The sequence below is a fragment of the Pantherophis guttatus genome, chromosome 4 (assembly GCF_059756535.1).
Source record: "Pantherophis guttatus breed Tessera chromosome 4, ASM5975653v1, whole genome shotgun sequence".
Classification (NCBI taxonomy): Eukaryota; Metazoa; Chordata; class Lepidosauria; order Squamata; family Colubridae; genus Pantherophis; species Pantherophis guttatus.
Window position 1 is genome coordinate 26,224,510 of NC_142066.1, and position 16,008 is coordinate 26,240,517.

The 16,008-nt window shown below is 43.9% G+C and overlaps 1 protein-coding gene across 3 annotated transcripts in view; it reads left to right on the forward strand.

Annotated features, from left to right (window-relative positions):
- Nucleotides 1–458: 458 nt before the first annotated feature.
- The window catches only part of BICDL2 (BICD family like cargo adaptor 2), a 30,432-nt gene continuing 14,882 nt past the window's right edge, over nt 459–16,008 (forward strand). For all 3 annotated transcript variants that reach the window (XM_034419738.3, XM_034419739.3, XM_060692824.2), the window contains exons 1-3: nt 459–1,073; nt 8,525–8,740; nt 13,647–13,763. In XM_034419738.3, coding sequence (XP_034275629.2) covers nt 765–1,073; nt 8,525–8,740; nt 13,647–13,763 — 642 coding nt within the window. In that variant the 5' untranslated portion in view covers nt 459–764. The remainder of the gene's footprint in view (nt 1,074–8,524; nt 8,741–13,646; nt 13,764–16,008) is intronic.

Here is a 16,008-nt window from a genome sequence, read left to right on the forward strand (position 1 = left end):
TGCCATAAAGGCAGAAAACAGGAAATAAACAAGGAAACCATTTGAGAAAAAGGGAAATACAAAATGCAGCCTAAACTGGTGCTTTCACTCTTGAGAGTTTAAATTTCACCTGGATGCCCCTGCTCACCTGGCACCTCCCATTTAAAGGTTCAGAGAACTGCTTTTGGTAGAAAATAATTTCAAGCTGCGTGACCCCAATAATCCAAGATCAAAAAAATGTGGCTTGACCTAGAATATGGCTGGGCATTCAGAAATCAGGCTTGAGAAGATGTTTTTCTCCTGCCTTTAAGCCACAGGATTTGGTTGCTTTTGTGATACACCAAGGCAGTGGAAAAACTGCACTGTCAGAAATTTCCCAGGAGAGGAGAAACACTAGCAACAGGTGAGGCTGTGAGCTAGAAAAGGTGGAGCAAACAGCGTCAAACCTCACCTGTCGCCTGGGAGGGTGGAGGCTGGAATCGGGAAATAAACAGCGAAACCCGATCAGAAGGAAAGGAACTGGAGATCGCCCAGGTTGATTGTCCAACTATGGAGCTTTTGGTGGACTTCAAGAGTTTGATATCTCTCCTGGAACATTGGATGGTGTAGGTCACCTGTGGCTTTCTTTTCCTGAAGACACCTTATTCCATGGGGAAATAGGACAAGCCAGGTCCTGCCTGCCAGCTCTTTCTCTGGCCTTTTGAACCTGCCTGAAACCAGTGCGACAGCATCCTGGCTTGTAAAATCTCCCCAGTCTAATCAGTCTGAGGGAATTCTATGGCTTCATGGCTTCTTCCAGGAACTCAGAGGAAGAGCCCCTTCGCAGCCCTTTCCCTCTGACTCCCCCACCAGCTCTGGGGGATGAGTACTATCCTTTTGGGGGTGAGGGCCAGCCACCCTTTGTAGGGGATGCTGCTGCGACTGGAGCTGCGGGGGAAGGGGATCCTGAAGATGCAGATCTGGGGGTGCTGCTTCAGAGGAAAGAACAGGACTTGTTGTTGGCAGCGGAATTGGGAAAGATGCTCCTGGAACGTAACGAGGAACTGGAACGACGTTATGATGAACTGATGAAGGAATATTCGGAAGTCAAAGAGGTGAGGCAGGTGGTTGGAATAAGGAGCAGACAGGAGAAGACCTGATATGGACTGAGATTCTTTGGTCAGATGCAAAACTTGCTAGGATTAGCTTGGGGTTGGGATTAATGCTGGTTTTGGAGTTAGGGTTGGGATTGGGATTAAGTTTAGGTTGGAGTTAGGATTGGGTTGAGATAAGGGTTGGAATTGGGGTTGCTGTTGTGGTTAAGGTTGGGGTTAGGATTAGGGTTAGTCTTGGAGTTGGGATTAGGCCCCATCATGTTCTCTCCATCCAGTGTATTTGCTAGGTTGCTATGAAAAGAAAAAGAAAGTCTCAAAAATGGGAATTTTCTCATGTGCTGTGCTGTATTGTACTTTCTCGCCAAAGTTATGGATTCAAAATCCTACAGCCCACCTCTTGTTGCCATCCCATCCTTGAACCCTTCACCTTGTCTGCTTCCCAGATTTCTATTTTCATCTTTCTCGCCCAGAGTTTATCACTGGGATTTCACTGGGCATCTACACCCCAACAACCTTCAAACATCAGGCCGTATTTTACTCCTTGTGCATCTCTTTGAATTCTTTCCAGGATAGAGATAATACATTTAACTGAAAAAAAATCTTAGGTTGCATCAGGACATTCTCTGAAGTAGGAACATTCTAAGGTAGTCCTCAACTTACAACAGTTCATTTAACGACTACTTGAAGTTACAATGGCCTTGAAAAAAGTGACTTATGACCATTTTCCACATGTATGGCTGTTGCAGCATCTCCACGGTCATACGATCAAAATTCAGACACTTGGCAACTGACTCATATTTATGACGGTGGCAGTATCCCTGAGGTTGTATGATCCCTTTTTGTGACCTTCTGACCAGCAAAGTTAATGGGCAAGCCAGTTTCAATTAAACAACTGTATTACTAACTTAACAACTGCAAGTTTCACTTAACAACTTGGCAAGAAAGGTCATAAAATGGGGCAAAACTCACTTAAGAAATGTCTTACTTAGCAACAGAAATTTGGGGCTCAATTATGGTCGTAAGTCAAGGACTACCTACCCAACACTGGTAGATTTGCCTCGTTGCAATGGAAGAGTTCTGCAGTGGCCTCCCACAAGCTATGGATAAACATGAACTTATGACATTTAGGGTGGAAATCTGAACAAAATAAAATAGTGCGCAGGTGCATGAACCAGCTGCGTATAATTCCACAGTGTGTTCAGGAGCGTGAAATGGAGAAGGTAAGGAAAAGAGGCAGTGAACTCCAAAACCCTATGCAGGTTCTTTAGTCCTCAACTTATGACCACAACTGGGATCAGAATTTCCATTGTTAAACAAGATGATTGTTTAAATGAGTTGCACCCAATTTTACAATCTTTTATTATTTGCTACTGCTGTTACGTGAATCACTGCAGTCATGAAGTGAATCCTATGGTCGTTAAGCGAACCCGGCTTCCCCCAATGACTTTGCTTGTTAAAAAATCAGCTGGGAAGATCACAAATGGCGATTACGTGAGCCCAGGATGCTGCAACTATCTTAAATACATGCCAGTTGCTAAGCACCCAAATTCCCATGACCATGGGGATACTGCGATGGTCATAAATGCGAGGACCAGTCTTAACTTTTTTCAGTGCCGCGGTAACTTTGAATGATTGCTAAAGAATTGATTGTAAGTTGAGGACTACCTGTATACTCCGTCCCAACATAACTCATTGCTGTAGACAGGATTGTGAGGTTGTCTTCCAGGGTTATTTAACTAGTTACTTGAATGGCTCAGCGACCATTGCTTCTTAAAGTTGCCTATGTCTTATCACCTGATCATGATTCACACAGTTTCATCCCACTGCTTTCCATGTCACAAAACATGAGAGTCAGGAGCTCATCTTCCCCCCCTCCCAAGAGCTTTTTCAACCAGTGGTGAAATCTGTACTGGTTTACTACCGGTTCTCTGGCTGCGCATGTGCATTGTGCATCAAATGTGTGCGTTCATGTGCAATGCCCAGCATGTACCAAATGCGAGGCATGGGGTAAGTAGAACAGCGAGCGGGGGAGTGTGTGTGGCACGCGATCTTCAGAGCCTTTTTAAACAAAATTTAAAAGCATTTTTAAAAAACCTATTTGGGCAAATAGGATGTAAAAAAATGCTCTTAAAGTAAAAATAAAAAGGTTCTGACGATCGCGTGGCACAACTGTGATCATTGGAGCCTTTTTTTTTAACTTTTTAAAAGCATTTTTAACTACCGGTTCTGGAGAAATGGTAGTAAAAAAATGCCTAAAAAGTAAAAAAAAAAAAAGTTCCGACAATCAGCTGAGCGATGCACAATCTTCGGAACTTTTTTTTTTTTACTTTTTAAAGCATTTTTAACTACCGGTTCCAGAGAACCGGTAGTAAAAAAATGCCTAAAAAGTAAAAAAAAAAAGTTCCGACGATCATCTGAGCAACGCGCGATCTTCAGAACTTTTTTTTTTACTTTTTAAAGCATTTTTAACTACCGGTTCCGGAGAACCGGTAGTAAAAAAATGCTAAAAAAGTAATATAAAAAAAAAGTTCTGAAGATAGTGCTGGGAGCATTTCATCCCTGGTTTCAACACAGAATTGTAAATGAGAAAACATTTCCAACAGGCTTCAATATATGACTTAACACAGGGATCCCCAACCCCCCCTGGCCATGGACTGGGCCGTGGCATGCCAAAAACTGGGCAGCGCAAGCAAGCGAAGTGCCATCCACAGGAAGCAGGCGGCATGCAAAACCACGCCCCCTCCAGTCTGCGGAAAATACTCTCTCCACCGAACCTGTGGTGCCCAAAAGGTTGGGGGCCACTGACTTAACAGGAACCTATTAAGTGGATTCACATTCTCCTCACCTTAGGATCACAAATGGGAACAGAATTTCCACTGCTAAGCAAGGCAGCTGTTAGTCGTGACCTATTTTATGGCATTTTTTAAAACCATAAAACGGTCATTAAGTGAATCTGGCTTCTTCCATTGACTTTGCTTGTCAGAAGCTGGCTGGGAAATGGTCAAAAATGACCGTCATAGAATCTCAGGATGCTGTAAATAGGTGTGGTTTATTTAGCGCCCAATGTCGATCGTGTGATTGTGAGGGTGCTCCGGATGTGAGGATCGGTCCCAAATCACTTTTCTATTGCCATTGTAACTTCAAACAGTCAATACGTGAATGGATGTAATTTGAGGAGTACTTGTGGTCCCACAAGATACAAATCACCAACATGGGAAAGAATGCTTAATGCGTGAAGGTTTTAGACCTCTACTCCAAAGATCGGACAACCATTTGTCTCAAATGGTGTATGGTTTCCTGCCTGAGCAGTGGGTTGGACTAGAAGACCTCCAAGGTCCCTTCCAACTTGGTTATTCTGTTAAAACATTACCCGTTGCTTCAGCTGACCCTATATCTAAGACATTGTGCCTCTCCCCAGTCAGGATGGGGGTGGAGGGTGAATAGAAAATAGAATAGGAATAGGAATAGGAATAGGAATAGGAATAGGAATAGGAATAGGAATAGGAATAGGAATAGGAATGGAAGGGAAGGGAAGGGAGGAGAGGAGAGGAGAGGAGAGGAGAGGAGAGGAGAGGAGAGGAGAGGAGAGGAGTGGAGTGGAGTGGAGTGGAATAGAGTAGAAAAGAATAGAATAGAATAGAATAGAATAGAATAGAATAGAATAGAATAGAATAGAATAGAATAGAATAGAATAGAATAACAGAGTTGGAAGGGATCTTGGAGGTCTTCTAGTCCAACCCCCTGCTTAAGAAGGAAGCCCTATACCATTTCAGACAAAAGTAGATCTAGTGTTTTCCAGATATATGTAGGATATCCAACATTAGACCTTGCAGATCTGGAAGGTTGCCAGGTTGGTTTTCTTGAAGCCGTGCCTACCACATAAACATTGTTAGTTCTAACATGGGAATTCTTGCTTAGCATAGTGAAGCAACATTGGCATCTGCTGGAATCATCTGTTTTTCAGAGATGTGCTGCTTTTCAGCCCATTCCCTTCTCTTCCCTGCAGAGAAATTTTGCTTTCTTAGCCTCTCATCTCCCCCGCCCCCAAATACTCTGCTCCCCTAGTCCTTAGCCTCGAATATAACAGGCACCAACTAGGAAATTCCTGGCCACGCTACTGGGAGAACTAGTTTGGCCCAGAGGAAGGCATCACAAAACCAACATGAGTCTGCTACCAGGGTGGATATAATTACGTAAGGGGGAAAGAAGGATATAAAAGTGAGTGAAACTGGCAGGAACAGAAGTGAGAAAGCACCCAGCGTGAGTCACTCTCATTTCCACAGAACCTCACCCACTAATGTCGGTACCCAAATATTTCTGCACAGGGCTGTGGCTCTTTTCAAGCCATGGCAACTACAGCGTTACGACACTTTTGAAAAGCAATGTTCTTTTGCTGTGCCAAGTCTGCTTGACTGTTGTTGGTGCGATCCTCTTAGGAGATCTGCCTTCCCATACTTCCTCCAGGTGTGTCAGAATGGAGTAAAACTCCTTTAAGTACACTTCCCTTGGCATGTATTTGCATTTTATTGGCACTGCCTAGGGAAGCTGCTGCAGGGAAAGTTGACAGCCTCTTCATTAGGAATTCTATAGCCTGTGGAATCTGTTGCTTTAACTTGATTTCCAGGAAAATTAAATAAAAATCCAAGCAAAGGAACGAAAAATGAAAAAACAACAACAATGGCTTTAATTATCACTAGCCAGCAAACAAAACAAGTTGGTTGCAATTGGTTTACTCTCAGCCACTAATTAGTGGATTGCTGGCAGAAAACGAGGCAGCTAACCTCACTGGCCTGTTTTTCTTGCTGGCAAGCAAGAAACAAGTTATGCCATTATGGTATCTCCGCACATAGAGTGAAGTCTCCACACAAGGCCTGAGCCACCCTGGGATCATATCCCAGCAATAGCAATGGCACTTAGACATATACCGCTTCACAGTGCTTTACAGCCCTCTCTAAGCGGTTTACAGAGTCAGCCTATTGCCTCTAACAATCTGGGTTCTCATTTTACCGACCTCGGAAGGATGGAAAGCTGAGTCAACCTGAAGCCGGTGAGAATCGAACTGCCAAACTGCAGTCAGCGGCAATCAGCAGAATTATCCTGCAGTACTCCATTCTAACCACTGCACCACCACAGTGCAGTGTTACAGGGTTGTTGTTGGGGTAGTCCTTGACTTACAACCACAATTGGGACTGGAATATCTGTTGCTAAGCAAGGCAGCTAAGCGAGTCCTGCCTGATTTATTTATTTATTTTGCAGAGGTTGTTAAAAAAAAAAAAGTGTATCATGCTGTCATTCAGAGAATCTGGCTTCCACCATTGATTCTCCTTGTTGGAAGCCTGCTGAAAAGGTTGCAAGTGGTGATTACTCAACCCTAGAACAGTTTGGTCTAGTGGTTAAAGCACCAGGTTAGGAAGTGAGTTCAACCTTGAGTTCAAATCCCATTTTAGCCAGCTGGGTGACTTTGGGCCAGTTGCTCTCTCTTAATCCAACAGGGTTGTTGTGGGGAAAATAGAAACAGGTGTTTTAATATGTTCGACGCCTTACTTGAAAAAGTAGTACATGTAGAATACAATAGTAAATGCATGTCAATTACAAAGTGCCCTAATTTTGATCATGTGACAATGGGGAATGCTGCGACAGTCATAAGTGTGAAGTCCGGGTATAACTCACGTTTTTAAGTTCTATTGCAGCTTTGAGCGTTCACTAAATGAGGACTATCTATATAGGGTGTGCTTGCTGTACCTTGTGGTGGATAATCTTGCTAGGAAGTTCTTGAATAGAGCTGACTTCCTCTATGGGGAAAGGAATTTGCAGTACATTAGGAGTAGCCCTACCATGATGCAGGGCCCTGGGAGTTAATCCTAGGAGGAAAATAATTCCTCATGTTGTCAGGTAATCCCTGGAAAGCACTTCCAACAGTACCTAAGGCAGTGAAGAGACTAACAATGTGACTTCTTGAAACAATCCCTTTTCTACCCAAATCACTTGGGCCTTCTGTCTCTCAATCATAGACCCTTTCCTTTCCTTGTGGGACTTGGCTGCAGAGTCAAAGATCATGTTATTGCTCTGTGTCCATCCGCATGAAAGACTAATGAGGCAGGAGGACCTCTTTCCTACCTCCAGAAGTTGGTTGGATTGGCAATTGAAACTTAATTCCAGGTATTATCCACCATTGCAGCCAATGCAATTGGCTGGTTTAGGGAGCCATAAGGTAGGCCAGATGGCATGAATCAATCTGCCTTTTGTTGTAGGTCCTTAGACCCCTTCTGTCACAGAACCTGGCAGCTTGACCTTCCTTAATAACAGGAAGGTCCTGTGTCTGGTGTCCACTGAAATGTTGCCTTTGAAAAAAAAGAAAGTGTTTTGTTCATGAAGCTTTTGACAAACTGACTTTTGCATTCAAAAGTAGAGTCTGGAGCTTGTGGCATGCTGTATTCAGATCTGTTGACTGTAGGGCGTCCACCATCTGGTGTCCTCCAGATATAATGGACTACCCTTCCAGTATTCTGGCATCTGATTTTGCAGCAGATCTCTAAAAAGTCAGATTTTATGCAGAAATGAAAGGTTCTGGAAGAAACTCCCAATACTGAGTCTGAAAGAATTTAGTCTGAAGTCCTGGAAATTGGGACCTCTTAGAGAGATGCAGCACATATAATGGACAGTGAGATCCTATATCCCTATGCTCAAGTCTAGTAGAACAAAGGCCCAATCTGGCCGAAGAAGTGTTCAATAATTTTTGCTAATAATTAAAAATCACTTACATCCTGAAAATATTTCTCTTTCCAGTTGAAAAAAACATTCATGGATTATATCTGAATACTGTATTCTGAATAGGGAATATTGCTTATCAATTGTAGATCATTTTGCTTATGCAATTATGACACTTGATATCCAATCATCTTCTTACTCTTCCTTATAATCATCCTGTGAGATAGACCAATACAACTAGTCCTCAATTTATTACCATAGTTGTGCCCAACATTTCTATTGCTAAGAAAAACAATTGTTAAGTGAATTTTTCCCTACTTTACAACTTTATTGCTTTAGTTGTTTAGTGAATCACTGCAGTTGTTAAGTTAGTAACAGGGTTGTTAAGTGAATCTGGTTTCCCCATTGACTTTGCTTGTCAGATGATTGCAAACAATCATCATAAATGAACCAGTTGCCAAATGTCTGATTTTTGTTCACCTGATCACGGGGATGCTACAAAGGTTGTAACTATGGAAAATGGTCATAAGTCACCTTTTTTTAGTGCTGTTGTAACTTTGAACAATCATTAAATGAACTGTTGTAAGTCGAGAACTACCTGTATCAGAAACCTGAATGCCTAATAGAAGGTGTGAGTTGAAGTCAAGGTGCTTTGGATCCCAAATCACATTCTGGATCCTTCTTTTACACCGGCCTTGAGTCTTTCCTCCTGGTCCTCACATCTCCTGCTCTGCTTCTTATAGCATCTTGAACAAGAGAAACATGAACTCCGGAGGCACCTCGAATCAGGCCGGGCAGAATTTGAAATCCGGACGGCAGAGCTGGAGGCTGACTTGGTGACCACCCGAGCCCAGCTGGGACAGAAGCGTCTAGAACAGCAGGACACCAGTCGAGAGAGCTCACAGGCGGTCTTGGATCTTTCAGAACAGAACCAACGTCTGGTGGAGCAACTCAGTCAGGTGAGGTGGTACTTTGACGGGGTTTCCTCTACCCCATTGCAAAGGAGAAGGCCTAAGAGAGAGGACTTCTGGTGTATATCAACAAAATGCAGAGTGGTTAGGTCAATCAACAGAGAAAGCTCTCCTAGGGGCAAGGAGGCACCACGCTAATTTTATTCATGCAACAGATCAGTCAAATGTTGTTTCTGCTGCCAGTTTTATTTTTTATTTTATTTATTTATTTATTAAATTTATATACCGCCCTACTCCCGAAGGACTCAGGGCGGTGAACAGCCAGAAAATAAAATACATATAATACAAACGTTAAAACCATTTAAAATACATTAAATCCTTTGGCCCAGAAAACAAATTTAAAACACCCCAATTTATAAGACAAATTTAAAATTTAAAAAAGCAATTTAAAAGAGAGGTTAGGCCAGGCCAGCCTGCTGGAATAGGAATGCTTTGAGGGCACGGCGGAAAGTGCGCAGATCCGGAATCCTCCGTATCTCTGAGGGGAGCGCATTCCAGATGGCAGGTGCCCCCACAGAGAAGGCTCTCCCCCTGGGGGCCGCCAGTCGACACTGTTTGGCCGACGGCACTCTGAGAAGCCCCTCTCTATGGGAGCACACTGGTCGGTGAGAGGTTATTGGTGGCAGAAGGCGGTCTCATAGATACCCCGGTCCTAAGCCATGGAGTGCTCTAAAGGTGGTAACCAGAACCTTGAAGCACACCCGGAAGACCCCCCGGGAGCCAGTGCAGCTCGTGCAGGAGAGGAGTCACATGGGAGTGCCACGTCGCTCCCATAACCACCCGCGCGGCCGCATTCTGGACCAACTGGAGTCTCTGGATGCTCCTCAAGGGGAGCCCCATGTAGAGAGCATTGCAGTAATCCAGGTGGGAAGTGATGAGGGCATGAGTGACTGTGCTTAACGAGTCCCGATCCAGAAAGGGACGCAACTGGCAAATTAGGTGGACCTGATAAAAAGCCCTCCTGGCTACAGCTGTCAAGTGCTCTTCTAAAGACAGCTGTGAGTCCAGGAGAACACTCAAGTTGCGAGCCCTCTCCGTGGGGGTCAACGACTCGCCCCCAATAGTCAGTGATGGCACCAACTGTATCAGGACGTCGGAAACCACAGCTACTTGGTCTTGGATGGGTTGAGCCTGAGTCTGTTTCTCCCCATCCAGAGTCTGTTTCTCCCACATCCAGTTCTGTGGCAATGAAGGTAAAGGGGCAAAACGTCAAATTTATGAGTGCAATCTAGTAGGCTTGGTTCTCAATGTTCTCGTTAAGAGAAGAGGAAGCTTGGCTTGTAGGTTAAAGGCCTGTACTGTAATATATTTTAGCATGCTGTCATATCCAGCAGTTGAGAATATATGAAGCTCAGAGTTGAGCTGACAAGTTCCTGATGTTCTCTGGGCTTTGTTTGTTTTCCTGAAGATGTTTATTACCTGCTATGAAACAGGAAAACAAGCAAGAACTCAATACTGGATATGAGTTAACCAGATTAGAGGCTAGAGTTGTTCTCAGGTGAATCACTCATGTTAAAAAGGGTGTATTGAGTAACCTGAGGGGGATTTTACAAGTTTCGGAGGCAAGAAAGAGATTGCCGAATGAGGCACCATCTTTTAAAATATCTCACACCTTGTTTGATCTGCTGATTGCAGAAATGCACAAGAGAAGGAGGACTCAAAACACTGAAATTTCAAAAGTGTGTATCAGTGTAAGCTACTGTAAATCTTAAAATAAATCAGAGTGGTCAGTCCCATCCCTCTTAAAAAGACTAAATTCATCTGTATCCTTAACTAGAATTTTGTGGATAGTGGCTGGGAGGGAGAAGAGGAGGAATCTTCTCTAAGCTGTACATCTCCACCCCGGACCACCCCAACGATGCCCTTGAAGTGATGTCCCAGTGCCTGGAGGCCGTACGGATCTGGATGGGGAGAAACGGGCTCAGGCTCAACCCATCCAAGACCGAGTGGCTGTGGTTTCCGACGTCCCGATATAGTCAGCTGGCGCCATCGCTGGCTATTGGGGGCGAATCATTGGCCCCCACGGAAAGGGCTCGTAACTTGGGCGTCCTCCTGGATTCACGGCTGTCTTTAGAAGAGCACTTGACGGCCGTGACTGGGAGGATTTTTCATCAGGTTCGCCTGATTCGCCAGTTGCGTCCCTTTCTAGATCGGGACTCGTTACGCACAGTCACTCATGCCCTCGTCACCTCTCGTCTGGACTATTGTAACGCTCTCTACGTGGGGCTCCCCTTGAGGTGCACCCGGAGGCTCCAACTGGCGCAGAGTGCGGCCGCGCGGGTAGTTATGGGAGCAGCGTGGAGCTCCCATGTAACACCTCTCCTGCGCGAACTGCACTGGCTCCCGGTGGTCTTCCGGGTGCGCTTCAAGGTTCTGGTTATCACCTTTAAAGCGCTCCATGGCTTAAGACCTGGTTACTTACGGGACCACCTACTACCATCAATAGCCTCCCACCGACCAGTACGCTCCCACAGAGAGGGGCACCTCCAGGTGCCGTCGGCCAAACAATGTCGGCTGTCGGCCCCTAGGGGGAGAGCCTTCTCTGTGGGGGCACCGACGATCTGGAATGAGCTCCCCCCAGAGATACGGAGGATTCCGGATCTGTGCACCTTCCGCCGCGAGCTGAAGACTCTTTTATTTCATCAAGCTGGCCTCGCCTAAATCTTCTCCCTTTTAAGTGTAAATTTTAAATTTTTACTATATTTTAAAATATGGGTATTTTAAATTATGGATATCAATTCAGCCAAATTTATTTAATTCATTTTATTCGATTTTAAATTTTGTATATGTATGTGTTTTATTTCATGGCTGTTCACCGCCCTGAGTCCTTCGGGAGTAGGGCGGTATAGAAATTCAATAAAATAAATAAATAAATAAAATAAAATAACCAGGTGCCTTCTAAGTGTTGAATTACAATTTCCGTCATCCCTGTGTATTCACCTATGGAAAACCTACCAAGCCTCTGTCTCCCATCAATCTCAAGCAACAGAGCTCATGGTATTAATGATGGAGGTTGTAGTCCACCAATATTTGAAAAAACCCCTAGGTTCCCCACAGGTGAGGTGGGTGATGTTAAACCGGATTGAAATGGGGATTTCCTTTTTCAATGCAAATAAAAATTCATTCTCACTACAATAACAGCCCAATGGATGGAATGTACCATGCTAGAACGAAAAACAACTTTGAGTCACGTCTTGTTGTTCCGATGGTATAACAGCACCAACCAGACTGGCAGGATTCTAGCAACATAGGAATCTAACCACAAGTAAGATAAGAAAGTCAAACAAGTGAGATAAGGGTTCTAAAATACTCCCTGTCCTTAAAAATTAAATGCAGAGATGCCATAGATTAAAAAAAAAAAACATTTAAAAATTAAAGTCACTGGCCTGATTCTTTTGGGGCCTTTGCATTTGTGAAATGTATTAATGGGATTAAAAGTGTGCGGTTTGTTTTGTAAACTGGGCAATTACATTGAAACCGAATAATACTTCCTCTTTGTCTTACTAATATGTGATATCCTTATTGGTGTCCAATATTGCTAACAAACTATCTAAAAAGTTGTTTGATTAAAATATATGTGTGCAAATGTTTATTTTCCTTTTAACATTCAAGCCTACTGTCTGTTCTTATCTTTGGGAAATTAAGGCAATGTAAACCATGCGTATCTTGGAGATATTGTTAAGGAGCCCTTAGGGCACAGGTCAGAGCACATCTCTTGACTCAGCGCAGGCTAATAAGAAAGAGGAACCCATAATACGATTTTTTTTCCAGAAACAACATCCCATTAAAAGCTTGTAATTCAGCTGCAGATGTTCATGTCCCAAGTCATTAAATTGTTAAGGAAAGGCGTTTTTTTAATATATGCTAACAGGACGTCCTTCCCTTAGATAACTAGAAAGTAGACATCTCACACAGTTCTTGCATGAATCTGAGTATTTGGTTGCACAGATAATCCTCATCTTATGAATGGTCGCTTCACGACCGTTCAAAGTTATAGTCGATGTACAGATAGTCCTCGACTTACAACTACAATTGAGCCCAAGTTTTCTCTTGCTAAGTTACAGTTGTTAAGTGAATTTTTCCCCATTTTATGACTTTTCTTGCCACATTCGTTAAGTGAATCCCTGCAGTTGCTACATTTGTAACACGGTTGTTAAGTGAATCTATCCACCCCATGGACTTTGTTTGTCAGAAGTTCGCAAAAAGAGATCACGTGACCCTGGGACACTGCAACCGTCATAAATATGAGCCAGTTTTCAAGTGTCTGAATTTTCATCATGTGACCAATGGGATAGTGCAATGTGAAAAGTGTGTGTAAGTGTGAAAAACAGTCATAGGTCACTTTTTTCAGTGCTGTTGTAACTTTGAACGGTCCCTGAACGAACTGTTGTAAGTCGAGGACTACTTGTACCTGGGAGCTATTTACGATCCAGATTCGAAGATCTGATAGTCACCCCCCCAAATCATGCGACTGAACTTCAGGGGCTTAGGAACTGGACCCCAATGATCAACTAATTGTGTTTTACAATGATTTTGCCAAAATTCAGTAGTTACTTCCACTTTTTTGGCAAAACTGCACCCATCATGAATCATTGATTTGCTTAATGACCATGGTGCTCACTTAATGAGCATGGCAGCTGGTTTATCATCACTGTGTTAGCTTAACAATCACCGCAAAAAAGTCTGTAAAATTGGGTTGGTCACATGATTGACCTATTTTACGACCGTCACGACTTACAAATTTGATGGGCGGGGTCTATTATAGTTGTAAGATGAGGACTGCTCATCATTTTGCACAATCCAGAGCCAAGAATAGCCTGCAAAAGAGGTTTAAAGAGACTCTCCCTACTGTAAAAGCCTAACCAAGAGTTGTCTGCTCCACCACCTACAATAGGTCACTCACTTGGAGCAGCAGCTCCAGGAAGATCTGATTGTATTACGTGGAGAACATCGGACTCTGACCCTTTGCAATGCTGAACATGCTGCCCGGATGCAAAGTCTGCAAGCTGAGGTAAGAAAAAAGACAGTCTATTAATGTCCCTCTTCTGACTATAGATGCCAGGTAGGTAAAAGCCTGTAACCTTTTCTTCTCCACCATTCTAGGAATGTTATTGCTTAATCTGAAAATGGTTGATTTACAGCACACAGTAAACTGGTAATTTACTCAAAGCTACTGAACTAGATCTGGGCTAAAAAAATACTGACAACCATCTGATGGCAGCAGAGGCTTGGTTTTTTCTGCTGTTTTGCTGCCATCTAGAGGTTACCTGGAATTCTGCAGCCCCCATCTAGTATCCCTAAACAACTCTCCCTTGTCTTCCCAAACCTATGTTGAACAGTTGGAGTTGCCCATAGCTAAAGAAAGGACATGGTTTGTTTATGCTCAAGTCGGTCTTCTTTCCCTCTTTTATCAAAAGGTTAATGAAAACAAGGACTAAGGGTTCCAATATCTCAGGGGCTGCCACAAAGAAGAGGAGAATCAAGCTATTCTCCAAAGCACCTCAGGGCAGGATAAGAAGCAATGGGTGGAAACTAATCAAGGAGAGAAGCAACTTAGAACTAAGGAGAAATTTCCTGACATTCAGAACAATTAATCAGTAGAACAACTTGCCCCCAGAAGTTGTGAATGCTCCAACGCTAGAAGTTTTTAAAGAAGAGATTGGACAACCATTTGTCTGAACTGGTATAGGGTTTCCTGCCTGAGCAGGGGGTTGGACTAGAAGACCTCCAAGGTCCCTTCCAACTCTGTTATTTTTTTTTTTTAATTTGATTTATATGCCGTCCTTCTCCGGAGACTCAGGGCGGCTTACAATGCGTTAAGCAATAGCCTTCATACTTTTATATATTTATACAAAGTCAGCTTATTGCCCCCACAAACTGGGTCCTCAATTTACCTACCTTAGAAAGGATGGAAGGCTGAGTCAACCTTGAGCCTGGTGAGATTCGAACTTACAGTAATTGCAGACAGCTGGTGTTAATCACAATGCTATCAGTCTGCTGAGCCAGACCTATTTTATTCTATTCTATTCTATTCTATTCTATTCTATTCTATTCTATTCTATTCTATTCTATTCTATTCTACTCTACTCTACTCTACTCTACTCTACTCTACTCTACTCTACTCTACTCTACTCTACTCTACTCTTCCTACATTTTCATGTCCTGTTCCTGAAACTAAGAGCCATGCCCTCCAACTCTTAAAAACATCCAATAGTCTAGGGGTACCCAACCCCCAGGCTGCGACCTACTACTGGGCCTTTTGATTTCTTTTGAAATCAGGCTGCGGAAGTAGTGGGTGAGCATTTGTCTTCATGTATGTATCCCCACTTACGTGAGCAGTATGCAAGCACGTGTGCATGTGCTCCATTTCAGCAAGGAGTGGGCATGTGTGCCTGTTGCTTGCACAAATGGAGCTGTGCACATCCTCGCCCACTGCTCATATGGAACCATCCCTTCACACCCCCCACACCCCACCCGCTGGTCCTCAAAGCCGAAACAGTTGGAAAACTCTGCAATAGTTCCATATCTGTCCTGTCTGAACATCTGATTCTCACTGGGAAAGTCTTCATCTGTAGAGACAATAATCAATCTTTGACTTCCGTCAGACCCCAATATGGTTGATTATTAGCATGTACCACAGTGGTGGGTTCCTCCTGTCGGTCCGGTTCGGCGAGTCGGTAGTGGTGACGATATGACGTCACCGAACCGGTTCTCCTCCCCCCGCCCTCCCAACCCCCACCCCCCGACCCACGTTATTCTTACCTTTTATTTGGTCCCACCCCCAATCTATTGTTGCCTCCTGAGTCCCAGCTGATGACTAGAGGGAAAAAAACTATTTAAACTCTTGCCGCAGGGCTTCAAAGGGCTGTCCTACAGCCGATCAGTGTTAAAAGCAAACAAATGAGTCGGGTCGTCAGTGCGAAGTCTTGGTCGTAAGTGCGAGGACCTTCCAGAAATGACTCTGACCAGCTAGCCCTGCCCACCTAGTCACATGACCTCCAAGCCACACCCACAAAATAAGCCACGCCCACAGAACTGGTAGTAAAAAAAATTAGAACCCACCCCTGATGTACCACGTGTGAAATTTGACTGGTTCAGACTGGTTTGGGCGAACCGGTAGGGACAATTTGAATCAGTTTGCCAAACCAGTAAAAACCACCCCTGGTTGGCCCCGTCCACGCCCGCCCAGTTGTCCCTGACCCCTTCCGGCCGCTCGGCCCATTCTACGTTAAATGCTGCAGCAGAGAGAATCCGAA